The sequence below is a fragment of the Sminthopsis crassicaudata genome, chromosome 3, assembly GCF_048593235.1.
Source record: "Sminthopsis crassicaudata isolate SCR6 chromosome 3, ASM4859323v1, whole genome shotgun sequence".
In the NCBI taxonomy this organism is placed as follows: domain Eukaryota; kingdom Metazoa; phylum Chordata; class Mammalia; order Dasyuromorphia; family Dasyuridae; genus Sminthopsis; species Sminthopsis crassicaudata.
Genome location: NC_133619.1, coordinates 176,306,715 through 176,325,931, shown reverse-complemented (window position 1 = coordinate 176,325,931; position 19,217 = coordinate 176,306,715). Strand labels below are relative to the sequence as shown.

At 36.7% G+C, this 19,217-nt stretch overlaps 1 protein-coding gene across 1 annotated transcript in view; it reads left to right on the top strand.

Annotated features, from left to right (window-relative positions):
* The first annotated feature begins 400 nt into the window (after positions 1-400).
* The window catches only part of LOC141560847 (E3 SUMO-protein ligase RanBP2-like), a 73,715-nt gene continuing 54,898 nt past the window's right edge, over positions 401-19,217 (top strand). The window contains exon 1 of the mRNA XM_074299635.1: positions 401-594. Coding sequence (XP_074155736.1) covers positions 523-594 — 72 coding nt within the window. The 5' untranslated portion in view covers positions 401-522. The remainder of the gene's footprint in view (positions 595-19,217) is intronic.

Genomic DNA, 19,217 nt, shown 5'->3' with positions numbered 1-19,217 from the left:
CATGTGCAATTCTTCTAAAAGAAATTGGGAAGCTCCTTAAAACTCTCTCATATGCATGTGTAGTTTAAGATGCATTATTTCTCCGTGGGTTTTCATTCTCTAAAGCATCTTCACATTTGCCTTGTCGCAGGTGGAAGTCCATCTCATAACTTCCCTCCCTATCCAAGGCCCAGGCGGGGTCCGGCAGAGTCCGGGGCAGCTGTGGAAGGTTCAAAACCTCAGACCGAAGGACGTCCAGGGAATGGTTCTCACTCCTAGCCGAGCCTCCGCAGACTCCGCCCCGGTGCGGACTCAGTCATCAGTCAGTTGGTCCCTCGGGGCGGGATTCCCCGGCGGAATCGTCTCCGTCACCGCCGCGGCGCGCAGCACTGACGCAACACGCAGGTGACGTCAGCCCGCTGTTTAGGCCCCGGCGACGGTGGCGGCGTCACTGAGTTTTAGGCGCAACCAGCCCGGAGACGAACGCTGCCGGGCTCCCCGAGCCGGACTCCCGGAGAGCCTACGGACTGCGTGACTGGGGCGATGAGGCGCAGCAAGGCCGAGGTGGAGCGGTACATCGCCTCTGTACAAGGCTCCGCCCCCTCGCCTCGAGAGGTAAGCGACGAGCTGGGGAATGGAGGAAAAGACAGCTTCTCTCTTAAGCCCGAGGATCCGAGCTCTCGGACCCTCGCCCCCGCCCCCACTCCAATCCCCAGTGCTTCTGCCTTTCCCCCTGTGGCGCTTCGTTGAGCCGCCGGCCGCCCTCGCGCGCCTGGGGCGGGGTGCCTCGCGCCAGCCCACGAGGGTGGGCGGGGGAGGGAAGGAGGAAGACGGGGACGGCGCGCGAGGGCCGCCTGGGAAACGGGGAGAGGCTGGAGGTGGAGGGAGAGGAGGGAGAGCGGTCGCTGTCACCCCTCCCCCCTCGCTCTGACTTTTCCCTCTCGCGCCACCCGTTCCCACGTCAGTGTTTATCTTGGGGGCCGGGAGAAGGTGGCGGCTGCTCGCGCGCTCTCCTTTCTCCCGCTCTCCGCCCCCGTCCGTCTGCTTCCCCACTCGGCGCCGTTGGTTTTCCCCGAGAAGGCCGGAGGAGAAGGAAAGGGACTGGGAGAGGGAGAGCGGCCGAGGCTCCGCCCCGGCCTCCTCCTTGTCGCTGGTCCCTGAAGCCCGCAGATCCGCTCCTTTTCCATCGCCCAGGCCTCAAATGTGCCGTGACTCAGAAAGAAGGAATGGAAGGCAGAAAAATGGGAGACAGGGTACAGTTCTGGATACTTATATACCTCAACATCTGATGGGTCCCTAAGGGGTCTTGGATGGTGGACTGTTAAAAACATAGTCAGAAAAAAGCTGTATGATAGGGAATACCTTGATGGTTTATTTACCTATTTACAAGCTGTCTTTGAAAAAAACTTTTTTTTTTAAACAATTCTCAGGACTGTTTATGCTGCATTCTAAATGTGTTTTAGAGGTAGCTCCTAGTAGTCTTTATTTAAAAAAAAAAAAAAAAATCCCTGAAGGGGACTAGAGAGTCACAGGGGCCTTTTAGATCGGGAAGCTGAGGCTCTATGAGGCTGAGTGGGTGGCCTGAGGTCACACAGGTGTTGGGAGGCGGGACTTCACCTGGGGTTCTTTCCTGACTCCGGAGCTGTTTCCCTGCCTCGGTTTTTGATACATCTATCTAATGTCTCTTTAAAAGGACTTAGGACAAAACAGCCTGACAGGTCCTGCTATGCGACCATTAAGATATTGAAGTCCAGTGCTTAGATTTGTAGCTCGTTAAGCACGCATGTTCACAAGTGTAGCCATCGGTATAGATGTAGAATGAAAGGCAGGCTTATCCCATTCAAACAACAGTTCTGTGGAAATTTAGCCTTTCAAAGATGGAAGTATTAGTTAGTCATTTCTGGTCAAGGGAATTTGAATCAGACGTCCTAACAACTGGCTGGAATTAACCATTTTAAGAGATTGGTGAATCAAAGAGGAAAAGATTTTAATCTGGGAACATGAGAAATACCTCAAAAAAGGAGGGTTTTCTGGGGTTTAGGTAGGCATTGGGTATCCAGGGAGGTAGTGTAAAGGCCCTGGAATTGGGGGGAGAGGACAGAGAAGAAAAGGGAATAGAAAGGGAGGTCTCTGCTTCATAGTTAGCTTAGGGAAAGCACGTTATGAAAATAACCATATTTTGGGGATGTTACACCTTCTAGGAAAAATTGGGAGTTTTACTGTTGAACTGCAATGCAAGGGAATATAATCACTCACTATAAGAACATAATGCTCCTTACCTAACTGTTCTGTTACCAAGCCATTGGAACTTACTCTTTGTTCTCATTGTGACCTGCAGCCTTTTTACCACCTACTTGATCCATACTATTACCTCCCTCAGCCTTACTTGACTTTGCCCAATTTTTGATTCTTATTTAACCTGTATCCAATGGCCAGTCATTTCAAAATCCTTTCTAAGATAGAATATTGCAATTTTAAAAGGAGCTGAGAAGTTACTTAGTCCAACTTTCCACCTAATCAGGAATTTTATTTCAATATAACAAACCTTTCTTAATTGCTTACTCTTAAACTAGGCTCAAAGGGGTATCAAAAGATAAATATAATCCTTCTCCCAAGAGGCTTATAATTCAGCACAATATGACTGATAAATGATTGCCCTCTTTCTTTTTGAACATGTTTTAATGGTGAGGTAATCCATTTCATTTTTAAAAAGCTCTTTTATTGAACAGAAATGTATCCCTTTCATTTATACTCTGCTTTCTGAAACGATATGTAATAAGCTTTCATATCTGTGAAAGATCTTACACTTTGGTTTAGCTCTTTTTATTCTACCTCCAGTCTCGGGGGACCTTGGTCCTTGATCTCCTACTTTTGCTATCTTTTAAAGTTAATTGACTTATAAATTTTAAGTACCAGACTGTTTCTCTGGAATATAACTTCTTTATTTATGTAATGTTCTGATGGTCTCTCAACTGTAATCCCTCTATTCCTGCTCTACCATATCCTATATGCTGATTTAGGATTAGTTTATCTGGGAACTTTGACTCAATTTCTTTGGAAGACACATTCTCAATTAAGAAGCTTCTTGATATTGTGAATCTATGGAATGATTGCCAAATGTTATTATTTCCCTCTTTACTAAGATCTGTTAATGTACTGAGGAGCTACTATGATCTGCCAAATGCTGTTATTTGACTTATTAAGTAGGTAACCAGTCTTCTTCGCCACTCAGAACATAAAATAATTCAGCCTGTTACACTGTTCACCCCCAAAATCTTAGAAAAGTCAGTACTTTTTATAGTATAAAAAAGTTGATAGAAAAATACATTAGCCTTAACAGTTAAAATTTTGTAGTTAATTTCCACTAAGATCATGTTTTGTCATGTATCATTCTGACAACTGATAACAACAGTTTTGATCATGTAACTTATGCATGTGTCCTAGAGCTAATCATAACTTTTTAAAATGTAATCTGATCAGCAGTGATTGAGATAGACAGCTTATTTTAAACAGCTTCATCACAATGTTAACTTTCTGTTTTTGTAGGCCAGTAAAAACACATCTTTTTTCATAGGAACTGCCTAAGTAAAGTTTCTCTCTATTTATATATGATTAAATTTGTTAACCTAAATGCAAAATTGTACCTTTTGTTAAATTTTACATTATTTGGGCCTTTTATTCTTAAGTTTGCACTTTTTGTACATTATCTCATTTGAGTTTCCAAGGAACCAGGTGAGGCAAGTATTTAGGGTATTATGCCCAATTTACAGATGAGGAAACCATATCCCAAAGAACATAAATAGATTGCCCATGATCACACTGCCAGTGATTGTTAGAATTGAGAATGCTGTTCTGTATGATCTCCCAAGTCTACTACATCATACTACCTCTCAGGATAAGCTACTTAATCTTTGTTTTATGTTCTCTTCCAGCTCTTGAGTCTTTGCTTCTAAGATCTCTTTTTGGATCATTTTTATATGTTTTGTGTCATCTTCAAATTGGATGAGCATACCTTTTATGTCTTTATCTAAGTTATTGGTTAAAGATAGGAGAACCAGGTGTGTCCTTTGATTCAAAAATATAATTTACTTTGAAATAAAAATTTTCATTTTACCATAGATTTTTTTTTTTTTTTTTTTTTTTTTTGGTCTTAAATAAAACTAGTCATTCTGAAAATCTGGTTCTGTTGGTATTAACAAAAAAAAAAAAAAAAAAGACTCCCCACTGGAGCTTTAAAACTTCCAGATATTAATCTGGGGGGGGGAAGTTAAATTATTATGCAGTTCACATTTCTGTACCTTGCCTTCACATATAATGAGACTTTGTGATATGCCTTGCTGAAATTAAGTTATGTAATGCCCTGTAGCATTTTTCTGATCTAAATTATTTTACCAAAAAGTATATAGTACTAGTTGTTCTTATTGAATGAAGCTTTGGTGGCTACTTGTGATGACTCCTGTTAGTTTACTGACTGTTGAATAATCCCTGATTCTGAGGCCCCTAGTGACTTACCCAAGGTCCCATAAGTAGTAAGTGTTACAATTGGTATTTGAACTCTGATCCACTTATTGAATCTAGCACTCCTTTAACAGTGCTGTATTGAGAAGGCAGAGAGGAAGGAGTGAGTATTACAAATAACTTTATTTGTGCTTTTTCTCTTAACATCTGTAAATGTTAGTCTCAAGTAGGGATCATATCTTCTATTTTGTCTTGACTAAACCTTTAGGAAAAAATCTTTGGTTTCAATTCTTTATCTCCCTCATTCATTTGGGCTTCAGCCTTACAGAGTTCCTGAACTTTTTTTTTTTTTTTTTGTATTGATTTTTGTACTGATTATCTGTGTCCTTGCTTCCGAAAGTAATAGAATTGCCTTTATTAGAGTTAGTTAAAGAGAAGCTAAATGAGGTATTAGGTATATTGTAGGGAATTTTCTTTTTTATTAATTTTTTTTTTTTTTTAATGTATGGTTAGATTAGATGGCCATACCATCTTTTTGTACTTGTCGAAAAAACAAAAAGCTTCATTGGAATGGGTATCTTATAGTCATCACATTAAGTTTTTTTGGGGGGGAGGGAGGCACCTGTGTTGTATTTTTTTTTTTTTTAAGATGTTTTGTATTAGAATCTCTATAGTTAAAAGTTTCTTTTTGTTTTGTTTAAATTTAATGGTATTTCATCTCCTTTGAGCCTATCATCCATTTTTACATGTCTTAGTAGTTTTTAGGAATATTTGTTAGGAAAATATTCCTAAAAACTACAAATCTATTGTAATGTCTATGCCTAGCCCTCCATTTTTTTATTTGGAATTTTTTACATATAATCACTTTTTTTTCCAAGATTCCCTACACTTCCACATTTTAAAGTAATTAAACAAAGGGTCAAGGTTAAGATTTAGGGTAACAGTTTATTTTATTGCTACTTTTTTTTTTTTAAGATAAAATTTTTATCAAGGCACATGAAGAATTTCTTAACTGATGATGGCAAATGTTAAAATATTTGAAGTTGTCCTCATCACTATAACATCTTACCTCATCATTGCTTTATAATTTGTATTAGGAAATCATCATCTATTTTCCCCATTAAAGAACTTAAAGCTAATTGAGATCATAAAAGTCATCTGATTTTAGGATCAAAGAAGGAATCTTAAATGACACATAATCTACCTTCCTCGGTCCCTTCCCTCTTTCATTTTATAAGTAATAAGTGACAGGTAGGATTCAGTTCAATCCTAGTTTATTTTGACTCCAAATCCAGTGTTCTGCCCAACACACCATATTAATATTGATAATAATAACACATTTCATTTTTGTCTTCTAAATAGTTCCACTGTATTTTTACCCTAAAATCATGGATTTCCATGAAAGTTTATGACTGTTTGACATGTAGTGCTATTTTTCCATATTATGTTGGAACCTGTTTGTTTGCAGGAAGTTTTTTTTTTTTTTTTTTTTTAATTATATATATATATATTTTTTTTTTTTTTTATAATATTATCCCTTGTATTCATTTTTCCAAATTACCCCCCCTCCCTCTATTCCCTCCCCCCAACGACAGGCAATACCATACATTTTACATGTGTTACAATATAGTCTAGGTACAATACATGTGTGCGAATATCATTTTCTTGTTGCACAATAAACATTAGAACATGCAACCTGGGGCAGACAGATATTAGTGCTAACAATTTTCATTCCCCTCCCCAGTGTTTCTTCTCTGGGTGTAGCTACCTCTGTCCATCATTGATCAACTGGAAGTGAGTTGGATCTTCTTTATGTTGAAGATTTCCACTTCCATCAGAATACATCCTCATATAGTATTGTTGTTGAAGTGTACAGTGATCTTCTGGTTCTGCTCATTTCACTCAGCATCAGTTGATTTAAGTCTCTCCAGGCCTCTCTATATTCCTCCCTGCTGGTCATTTCTTACCGAGCAATAATATTCCATAACCTTCATATACCACAATTTACCCAACCATTCTCCAACTGATGGACATCCATTCATCTTCCAGTTTCTAGCTACAACAAAAAGAGCTGCCACAAACATTTGTTTGCAGGAAGTTTTAATGGGATATGGATGTGGAAGAACAGAGATGTAAATAAGCATTTTATAGCACCTATTATGTGACAGATTCTGTGCTAAATATTATTTCATTTGATCTTCACAACAACCCTTGGAGGTAGATACTGCTGTTATTATCCCCATTTTATAGTTGAGGATATTGAGGCAGAGAACTGACTTGATTAGAATGACACAAGCTAGTAAGTATCTGAAACTGGATTTGTACTAAAATATTCCTGATTTCAGGACCAGCACTACCTAGCTGTCTACTGTTTGGGATATCTTGGCTGTTCAGGGAGTATTTACACCTCTGGTATGGGAGTTTGCTGAGTTCTTTTCAGGGTTGCTGATCTATCATTTGGTGTCCCAAGATGGAGAAAGCTCCTCCAAGAAGCTGTAGCTTGTGAAGTGGCCATATCCCAATAACTGTCTCTGGAGAGGGACTAAATCACTTTGAGCATAAATAACAAGCTTCATATTCATTGGTGAATTAGAAGGATGTTGAGCCCAAGCATGTGAAGCCTTCCCCTGGTAGCATAGGTGGATAACAATTTGTTTCAGTGGCCTTGGAGGTAAGTGAAAAGTGGAGAACTAAGATTTTGGTCATGCATCAATGTTCCCAAGGTCATCTCCTGGCATCCCTGGCCATTGTGAAGTCCGGAAAAAGTCTTGCCAGTGAACTTTGGTGACACTGGAAAAGAGAGTGAAGCTGATGACTTTGTACAACTATGAATCATTTAAATTCAATTTCTGAGCAAGTCAAGCTATCACCTTTGATATCACTGTTCCTTTTTCTAAGGAAGGGTGAGTGGAACAAAGAGCAAACAATAAGAATCTGTTCATTTTGGACAAGGCACAATGATCCATTGTTATAGTACTGCCCTGATTTCCTTACCTCTTCTCACCTATACCTTTGTGTTAATTTCAGGGTCATGTAATTATTTAAGCTCCTTTGTTCATATAACCTTGTTTATTCTTTTGAATTGCTTGGGTACCTATTTCACTCTTGTGGTTCTTTTATCTTTTAGAGCTAATGTCTTTCATAATTTGATTTTATATTTTATTCCATCTTCCTCAAATTTAAGTAAAAATTTCCTTTTGACCCAGGTCAGCAAGTCTTTTGCTTAACTTGGTCTTCCTTGTCTTCATGAGATATACTCTATCCCTTGCCAAGGAGCTTGTTCTGGTACTGTGTTTGTTTAGAAAACCAAATCTTATTCTTCAACATTCATCTATATATAGAATGACATTTCCATATTAATGATGTGAAAAAAAGTCCCTTTCCCCTAAAAAAAGGTGAAAAATAGTATGCTTTGATCCACATTAAGATATGATTAGTTCTTTTGGAGGCAGATTAGCATTTTTTATCACTTGAGTCCTTCACAATTGTCTTGGATTGTGTTACTCAGAAAGACTAAGTCACTAATAGTTGAGTATTGCTGTTACTAGATATGGTGTTCTGGTTCTGCTTACATCATTCTGCATTGGTTAATGTAAGTCTTTCCAGGTGTTTCTGAAATCATTCTGCTCATTTCTAATAACATAATAGTAATTCATTACAATCATAGACCACAACTTGTACAACCATTCCTTAATTTCCTCAGTCTCCAATTCTTTGCCACCACAAAAAGAACTAATATGACTATTTTTTGTACAAAATAGTTCAATCTTTGGGATACAGATATAGTAATCTTTCTGCATCAAAGGGCCAAATTGCTCTTCAAAATGGTTGGATTAGTTCACAATTCCACCAATGATACATTAGTGTTCCAATTTTTCCATATCCCTTTGAACATTTATAATGTTCTTTTTCTTTCATCTTAGCCAATCTGATAGGTGTGAGGTGCCACCTTAGAGTTGTTTTAATTTGTGTTTCTCTAATCGATAGTAATTTAGAGCATTTTTTTCATATATGACTTTGATTTCAAGTCATTTTGACATATGACATATTTTTGAAAATTTATCAGAACTTGAATGACTTGATTACAAATTTGACTTATTTGAGAAATGAGTAAATTTTGTAAAATTTGTTTTAAAAAAATTATAAATTTTTTCCCTAGCTTTCTGTTTTCCTTTTAATTTTGGTTGTATTGCTTATGTTTATATTATAATCAATATCATCCATTTTATATCTATTAATTCTGTTTCCCATAAACCTGTTTTCCATAAACCTAACAGGTAACCTATTCTATATTATTCTAACTTGCTCAAGGTATTACTCTTTATGTCAAAATTTTGATCTTATTTTAGTATATGGTGTGAATTCTTTGGCTATACCTAAATTTCTGACTATCATAGAATTTGGTTTTAGATTTGCTCAGCATTCTATCATTCTCCCCAACAATACTTTCGTTTATGTCACACACACTCACTGTTGCTTGTACTTTTTTTATTCCTCCAGTTTTTCTATCTCTGTATTTGGTAGAAATACTATATAAGTCTCATATAGTTAAGATGAATTTCTAATTTTATTTTTCTAATTAGAGAAAAAGAGGATACCTAAAAAGTGAAAAGACTACCCAAGAAACATTTTCCTATTAAAGTTCTTCTACCTTGATTTGATTCCAGGGCTTCAAACTTTTGAAATTGAATTGCAATCAGATGATATAGTACTATGATGTCACATTCAAGTAGAAATGAGGTCCAACTCCTAAGTAAAAACCACAAATAACTGTGATTTGCTCATCTGTAAATGGGGATAGCAGCATCTATCTCACAGGTGGTTGTGAGAACCAAATAAGTTGCTAAAGCACAGTATAAATAAGAGTCATTAATTTGGTCTGTGGAAGCCATTTTTAAAATTGCCATTCTTGTTTCTGATGGATTATGTAGGAACTGTGGGATCTGCTTCATGGCAAATGGTGACCCATGAACTTTGGTATGATGTGGCAGTTCTCTAGTGATACATCAAACTAACCCAGTCCTGTGAGTGTGAAAGAAGGGTGCCCATGTCAATTAAAAGACAAAATAGGTTCAAATACTTCTTTATTTAAATTTCTAGGTAGCATAGCCCTTTCTCACTTATTTACAACTCACTTGCATGTCATGACATCACCTCTCCTTGTTATGTCCTTTTTTAAAAATGAAGGCAAAAACTGCCTCTATGAGTAGAGCTGCTCTACTGAGGACCCAACTGCCTGGTCAGTTGGGCAGCACTATCTGTCTCTGTTCTTTCATTCTCTCCTCATGGCATCAACTTCCTAATATTATAGTTATCTTTGAAAATGAAGGACAAACAACAAAATGTAGCCAGCTGTTTACTTTCAATATTTTATTGACTTTAAATTGTCATAATAATAATAAAAAAAGTGACTTCTTGGGTCTTTCAGTTTCTGCTAGGATTTTAGTTTTTATTGATGCATTTATTTTCTTTGAAAATATCATATATTTTCACATCAATTAATAGATGTTGGTTAATGGATTTGCTGAGTTTGGCATGCTCTAAACTACATCTTCTTGGATGAATGTAGAAGAGAATGTACTTTCTTGAATTGTAACATTCAAGTACATACTCTGTATCCTTCAGTAGGAGATCATTAACTCTTACAGTTGTGTTGTCAGTAGTAAAAATGAATCTTCCCATTTGCTAAGAGTTTCTATGATGATAGTGCTATTTGGAGTTGTGAGGGAGGAACGACAGACATGTTAAGGGGTATATGTTGTAGAGAGGATTGGGAAAGAATGTTAACTTCATCTCCCCAGCCAGTAGGGAGATGGGGGAGGGATCACAAGCTGTGTTCTTGCTCCTGAAAACTGTATGAACTCATTTTGAGTTTTCACATCTCTTGCAGGAAGTTTAAACTGCTTCACTCATCCTGAGGTTGTTTATTTACTACACCCTTATTTGGCGTTCAGGATTTTATTTCCAACAACTGGGGAGGGAGGGCTTTATCCAGGATGACAGTATCGAGTTGGGGTTGGCCATCTCAGAGAACAAAGTGGATGCCCCCTGCCAAATTTGGTGGCTTTGTTGTTTGGGTGGTAACTTCTCTATTCTGACTGTGTAGGACCCAGAATTCAATATTCCAAATGGGTGAGTGAATCAACAAATGATAAGAAAGTGAAATGGCTGGCCATTGCTAGGTAAGTTGGTACAGTGAGAGGCAAGGAACTATTAGCATCTAAGTACTTCCTTGTTTGTGATTTGAAATGAAGTTAAGATTCCCTGAATGAGAAGGGAGGTTCGAATCATCTGGAAATTTCCCCCTCTAGGCCACTGGGAAGAATGCTTAGGTGCTGGAAAGACAGGGGAAGTAGAGAGAAAAATAAGCCCTCTTCCCTCTACCTTGCACTCTGCAAAGAGAGTGGAAAGGAGTGTGTTTAGGATAGCAGAGATTATTTGAGATGTGATGGTAAAAGCAAGTAGGAGGGAGGGAGGGAGGGAGGGAGGGAGAGAGAGGGGGGGAGGGAGGGAGGGAGAGAGAGATCAGTTCAAAGTGGGAAAGAAAGGAGACATGCAGTTTTAAAGTTCATTGAAGAGATATGTTTATAGAAAGGTTAAGTGAAAAAATTTTAGTATTTAAGAATGAAAAGAGGATGGGCTAAAAGGGATTTGAGAATTTGGAGACTTTGGGGAAAATAAAAACAACACATTGCCATTTAAAAACTCCAGCCCAACAAGGACCCTGTAACTGCATTATCAGTTCTCAGGTTTGTGAAATAGCCAGGGAAAATTTCAATGTGAAAGTCTGCATCTTGAAGCAAAAACTGCCACTTAACTCTTTCTTGGCTTACAAATAGAGAAAGGTTTGTGTGAATTGGGCAACAACTGAAAGAAAATTTTGTTTGAATGTAACATCTACTTAGAATTTAGGGAATCGGGAATCTCACAAACTAAAAAGTACTGGTTAATTTAAAAATAACTTAAAATATATGTTAATTTGTGTGTTGGAAACTTAACTGTAAATTACATGAGAACTCATCCATTTTTGTGATATATTCTGTCTGAATTTTAAGAATTTTTTTGTATTCTCTCTAATACAAGAGAAAGACTCCTTTAAAGCAACGGTAGTTTAGGGAAAGAAATCCTACTTGTCCACTTCTGAATGATGAGACTCAGTGAATTCTAATTAACAATAGGTTCTTTCTGAAATTCTAGTACTGAGAATTGGCTTGTAACTAAAAGCTTAAGGAAAAATGTTTAGAACAAGTTGTTATTTTGTATATAATATTTTGTGAATGCAATTTAGGAATTGGGTATTTCCATCTTTGTAAGTTAAGAGAAGAAATAACAGCTGAAACAATTTAGCTCTTAGAAAAATTGTAAGACCTAATTAACTTGTTTGGAGATATTGTCATGTTAAATCTAAACTTGGTAATTGCTGTGTATGACAGGGGGGAGAGGGGAGATTGGTTTAGCATTTTAGAGCAATTTGCCTTGAGATCTGGGTATGTGCTGTTCTCTTCCCCTCTTCACAGAATGAGGGAGAGAGATTTCAGAAAAAAATCCACAAGAATAATTGGGATAAACAAACTAGAACAAGAAGCTCATCCCCTTTCTCTAGGATTTACAAGCTTGCCAGGTTCCCTCCTTTGTCCCTACCTTCTTCCTTTCCCTCCCTTCTTCCTTTAATTTTTACTTTCTTTTAGCAAGTACTGGGGTGACTAGTTCATCTTTGAATTTCAAACCAAAAAGCGTAAGATTTTTCACGTAGAAACTTAGTCTCAGGAATAAAAGAAGAGGGATTTTAACTATGCTTATTTGAACCTATTAAGTTAAAATTAAAAGAAGAATTAATTGAACAACTGTTTATTCCTGATGCAAGAAATAATATATTAGAAAGGGATTTAATAGTAAAACTGTGTTTTAAAATTGAAGTGTACAATCAGGAAATGCAAGTTAAAAATATCTTTATTAAAGAAGGAAAAAAAAAATTAGACCTGGTAGTTTCGGTTAGAGAAGAAAACAAAAGGGGTCTAAAAAAAGACAGTATCCTCTTTTTATGGAAGAAAGGAAGAAGCTGTGATCTTAAAACCTTATACTATCTTGAGAAAAATTCCTCACTAGCATAAATGGTTTATGTAGTAGATTTAAAGGATTTGGGGCCTTCCCTCTAGTTATGGAAAATAGAGGTTTATTTGCTGTTGAATGGGAAAATCCTTTTACGGAAAGAAAGGAAGAATTTAGATGGACTGTTTTACCTCAAGGATTTACAGAGCCCCCAGGTCATTTGAACAAGTGTTAGAAGAATTGTTAGAGAAATTTCCAGTTCTAAATGTGGATGATTTGTTGATATCTGGAAAAGAGAAAAATCAGGTTAACAGAAGCAACTCTTGCTAAGTTTCCTGGGAAGGACAGTTTTAAAAGTATCTAAAAAGAAATTACAGTTTGTAGAGAGGGAATTAAAGAGTATTAAAATGTGAGGCCATATAAATGGGAAAGATGATGGTCTAGTATTAGTGACTGAATCTTAGATCAGTCCTGTTTCTTTCCTTCAAAAAGGGGAGACTGAAAATTTGGTGTGATAAAACAGCAAAGGGAAGGAATTTAATATATGGGTAATTAGTAAAATAGGTGCTGGCTAACTTACTGTTACCAAATGAGACTGCCATAGTACATATGAGTGGACACAAGGAGGCAAGAGGCAACCTTGTTCAGGAAGCCTACAAAAATTCATATGTTAATTACCTAAGTCTCTGAGACAAGAGTGACCCTTGTGTTTATGGAAGAAAAGAAATAATTTATTAAAATTGGAGTAATTAAAGTTGAGCAAGGTCGTTGGTTATTACCAGTTGGGAGAATAATGATTAATAAACAAGTTGTGGGAAAAAATTTGTCAATTCTGCATCAAGGAAGTTATTAGAGAATACAAACAATGTAACCTAGCTTTAAGAAGTACATATGTATAGGTACATATATATATATATATATATATATATATATATATATATATATATATATATATATATTTATATTTATATATATATATATATATAGTTGTTAAACAAATTTGTGAAAAGTATCTTATATGTAGGAAAATAAATAATCCTAGAAGAAAACTAAACTTCAGCCTGATTAGGAAGAACCCTACCTACCAAGTTTTGTTGATTGCAGAAATAGCACTCTGCACAGCCGAGAAGGGGTAGACAGACAGTTTATAGCAGAGTCAAAGGACTAGTGGAGGAACCCTGGGAATGGACTTGGCCTATTAAAAGTGATCCTAATTTCTTAAACATTACTTTGTACCAGAAAGGAAAGGAATGTTGGGATATCTAGGATTGACTTTTATTTGCAAATGATACAGAGAAGAGATCCTTTTGTTACAGAAGCTAGGTAGAGATAAGTGTAGGCTCCTATGTGTAACTTTAGGAGTTATAAATTTGATAATACTTAGAGTTATACTTTCTGAAAGAATCATTGGTAGAGCAAGTATCTATCCACTTATATTGGGAATATTAGTTCTATGGGAAACCAGGAGGATGAGAAACATTAATACAATACTTTGGAACAGTTGGGAGGTTTATGAAGGAAGGGGGAGGGGGAGACTTGCTGTTGATGAACCTAGTACATAACTATAACTTTTTGCCTGCTTCAGAAATGTTTAGGACTAAAGGGTATGGGGAATACCTGGTTAAAATAGGGATAAACATCACCCCAAAAATTAATCCTTAGACAATTTAATTTGAGACCTGCCGAATTACAAAATGTGGAGATTTAACTTGTTGAAGGCAATTAAACAGTCATGATAAATATTTATGCTCAGAGAAAGTGACTTTATCAGGATTCTATGTCCTTATTGGGATAACCTTTGCTTTACTATAGCTTAGAGGGAGTGAATATCTAGGTACAAGAACTAAGACTACAAGGTTAAGTGTTTCAAGGGGCACCAAATCTAATTGTCAAAAACTCAAACTATAATTCTGACTATCCAAAATGCAAATCAAAGTGTAAATCAGACATATAGTTTGGGAATAGAAATAACAGGTACAGATCCCTAAGGGAGATTTGGAATCAAAGTTCTTAAACTACAGATGAAAAAAGACCTCAGTACAAACATAGTACCTCTAGTAAAGAAGTGGGAATCTCCAAATGACTCCTAAGGTAGTGGAAGTTATCAATGTTAAGGATCTTAGATAGAATGAAGATGGAAATAGGATATGGAAACATCAATGTTTGAATAGAATGGTTGTACTGTACAACTGGTTGCCCCATTGCCCAAATAGTATCATTCCCTTGAGACAAGGAGAAATATAGAGTGAATTCAAGTACGAGGTCCTCCTGTTCCAGAGATGAAAGAGCCTTTGAAAAGCATCTCAATTCCTTGTCCTACCTATCCTCTTTTGTAAAGAAGGGGAAACACTATAGTCTCTTGTCCAAATTTGGGAAATCATTTGGCTTGTGTCTCACGACAGGGTGAAGGATTCCAAGACCTAGGGGTCTTGTCTTTAATATATTCAAAGCTGGAATGTAATTGGGGATAACTGGTAATATCTCAAGAAATGACTATACCTCCATCTGACCTTTGGAAGGTATTGTGGAAGAAACACACTCTGACCTACTCTGCCTGGGGATTGGGTGACCACCTAGTCCATTTAGCAAATTTTTTTTTTTTTTTTTAACCTTAGCATTCAAGAGAAGTGAGGTCAAACCATTTCAGAAGGAAGAAGAGAAGTTTGCTATATGGGTCATTTGATGAAAGAATTTATTTAGGTAGTATAGGAGTCCCAAGGGGAGTACCTAATGAAACAAGGTGAGAAATCAAATTGCTTTGGGGTTTGAATCATTCCTATTTTGGTGGGCCACTATTAATAAAAATGTGGATTGGATTAATTATATCTACTATAATCAACAAAGGTTCATAAATTACATACCAGAGAGATAGTAAAGGGAATATCAGAACAGTTGACCTCTACTAGTTAGATGATTTGGAAAAATAAATTGGATATATTAGCAGAGAAAGGGGGGAATATATAAAATGACAGGAGGTAGTTACTGTACTTTTGTCCCAAATATTACTGCACCTGATGGAACTATAAGGCTTATAAGGACTTATAGCACCATAGCATCAGCAATCCTACAACAGGTTAGTTAGAATTATGGTTTGTCAATAGGAGGGGATGGAGGTCTCTATCATAACCTTCCTAATTGTGGTGGCTGGAGTTTCAATGGCCATAGGATGTTGCATAATTCCTTATGGAGAGGCCTTATGTGAGAGACTTATTGAGATTGCCTTGACCAAGCAAAGACCAATTCAGTATAAACAGTAATTTATTCAAGAAAACCCATTGGAAGAGGCTTGTTCTCATGCCCTAGAGAAATCTTAAGGGAAATTGGAGGATATGGAAACATAAAAAATCAAAAAGAAAGAGGAGGGATTGTGAAAAACAATAAAAAGTTATATTCCTGTAGCAGGAAAAATGGAAGTGGAAGTAGTCCACAGGAGGGGAGCAGGGAAGCTCCTGAAACCAGGTGAAACTAAGTAAAACTGGACAGAAGCAGTTGTCCAGCTAAACAAATAAATACTTTCAAAAGAAAAAAAAAAAAGAAATGGAACAACTAAATAAAAGCTGAAAGTAGGATAAAGTTCATAGCTTTGCTAGACTGCCCATGCTTAATTGCTTCATAAATATTAACCTCCCTAGGAGAAACTAAGACTCATTTTAAAGTTCATTAGTGCTTGTATGGGGGGGGAGCAGAGGTGGAGGTGGGATGGGGAGCTGAGGAGAGAGACACACATTATTAAAGAATCTGAGGATGGGGAAAGAATTTTAAATCTCCCCAGCCAATGGAGAGATGGGGGAGGGTTTTTGCAGGCGGGATCAGTAATAAAAGATTATGTTCTTCCTGAAAACAATGTGAGTTCATTTTGAGTTTTCACACCAGTGCCTTCAAGAACATAATAAAAATTTAAACTGTTTCACTCATCCTAAGGTTGTTTATTGTGTCCTTAATTGGGATCTCCCAAAATATTGAAATTTTGTTTGCAACAAAGGCTGGCCAGAAACTACCCACCAGTGCAGATGTTAATTTCCTTGCCATAACCAAAGTGAGTTTCATCTGTGGAGCACTTCAGGATCTTTGGAGCAATGTATCCTGGAGTGCTACACAATTTCCAGAGTTTCTCATTAGGTTCCAACTGGCAGGAAAAAACAAAGTCAGAAAGTCAAATTTATAAATTATCATCTTAGAGAATAGGTCATGGTGCATGAAATTTGTTGTTGTGAAGATAATTCAGTTTCCTGCATAATAGCCCTGGCCTCCTCTAGGGACAGTCTTCTATGTAAGGTAGTCAAACAGTTCTCCCACATCAAACACCAGGATCATGCAACTAGAAGATATGTAGGAATAAATAATAGAGGTGATGGAAGGGGGATGGTCAGGAGTAGGATGTGAGTGTCTGGAAGTTGCTTCCATACATCTCTTCTCAGCTTCTTAAGGCTCTGTTTTCAGCTACAATCTGCATAGCATCTGACCATCATGGAGCTGGAGCTTATGCCCTTGCCACCTTGGCTGTGACTTAGTTAAGTACTTCATGTTCCATCTCTATAGCAAATAGTATCTTGAAAGACTGGTTGGTGTTCTGAGGTGCTGGGCATGCTGCTCTGTGTCAATGTGTAACAGGGACCTTAGGCCCAACTTTTTAATCAGAAGTATGTTGTCCCCAACACACATGCTAATGTTTCTTTAGCTAGTCTAGGTTGGAAAGAACATCATTTTATGCATACACATAGTCTTTTGTGTCATTTGCCAACCTCATTTAAGTGCTTTTGATTCTCCTGGGTCATTCTTTTTCTCCTTGTATGGTTTTCTGGCTTTTTAGTAAAAAATTAAATTCCTATTTTGTGCAAAGCATTGTATTATGTACTTACTTAGTTTCTAAGAATATTGCATCTCAGCCAGAAATGAAAACAGAGAATACAGGAGATTGAATTCACCAGATGTTTTTTATTAAGTATCTGAATGTATAATGCACTGTTTTAGGCACAAAGGAATTATATATATGAAAAGAAAATACATGATCCCTGCCATCAAGAATACATACTGGAATTTCTTATGTATGTAATCTTTAGGATTTTAAACTGAATCAGTCTGTTATAATTTTCCACTAAGAGACCGCCTGAACTTTTGCTCTGTCAAACCTAATCCTTTTTTTTTTTTTTTTTTTTTTAAGCTTTTTTATTTACAAAGCATATGCATGGGTAATTTTTCCAACATTGACCTTATATAACCTTTTGTTCCAAATTTTCCCTTCCTTCTTCCCACCTCCTCCCCTAGCTGGCAGGTAGTCCAATACATGTTAAATATGTTGAAATACATGTTAGATCCCATCTTTTTCTCTTGTTTTTAAGTTACTAGTTATTTTTGCAAAAGGTCATGAAATAAAGTTGATGAAATTGTGTTACAAAAGCAGATATCATGTTGTGCTATAATGTTTTTTCATTGTAAAAGGTGTCATTTTTCTATGACAATGTTTTTTATTTAAAAATTTTTCAATAACATTTTATTTTTATAATTATGTGTAAAGATAGTTTTCCTTTTTTAATAGCTTTTTATTTACAAGATATATGCATGGGTAATTTTTCAGTATTGACAATTGCAAAACCTTTTGTTCCAACTTTTCCCCTGCTTCCCCCCACCCCTTCTCACTGATGGCAGGTTGACCAATACATGTTAAATATGTTAAAGTATAAATTAAATATAATATATGTATACATATCCATACAGTTATTTTGCTATACAAAAAAAGTCAGACTTTGAAATAGTGTACAGAAAGCCTTTTAAATAAGGGTAAATACTGATTGAGGATTTGAGGCATTAAGTAAATCACAGTTGACCAATTGTTTTATTTTGTTTTTGCTGAGGATTTCAGGATTAAGTGACTTACCCAGGGACACAAAGCTAGGAAGTGTTAAAGGTCTGAGGTCAATTTGAACCCAGGTTCTCCTGACTTCAGGGCTGGTGCTCTATCCAATGCTCTACCTAGCTGCCTCCTGACCATTAGATTTTTAAAAAATAAAATGATCAAAATACTAATTTCCATTAATAAATGATTCATAGGGAAAGGCAGTAGTAGTACCCTGTAGTAGAAATCAGGATCTGGGAGCAGATCCAAGTTCTTGCCTATATCATGTACGAATTTGTCTAGTTCTTCCAATGTGAGTTTGTCTTCACATTTTGTCCATTGCAAGGTTTATTTTTTTCTCCTTTAAAAACATTTTCAGTTTAATTGTTTTTTCTTTTCCAAATTCTCTTCTACCTCTTCCCCACCTACTGATAAGACAAATTTATCACTTATGCAGTTATGTTCACATTTGATATATTTGTTTAAAATAAATTGAGAGAATTATATTTCAATTTATACTCAGTGTTCATCAGTTCTCTCTGGACATTGATTGCATTCCCCCCCCCCCCCCCCATTAGTCCTTTGAAATTGTGCTGGATCTTTGTATTGATCAGAATAGACAAGTCTCACCGTTAATCATTATTTTACAACATTATTGTTACTATATGCAATATCTGTTCTTCTCACTTCACTTTGCATGAGTTCATAAAGTTCTTGCTATAATTTTTTTCTGAACCTACCCCATCCCTCTGCACCATTTCCCACAATATAGTAGTACTCCATCACAATCACATGCCACAGCTAATTGAGCTGTTCCCCAATTGAGGAGCTTTCCCTTGATTTCCAGTTCTTTACTACCATAAACATATTTTTTTGTATATATGGATCCTTTTCTTTT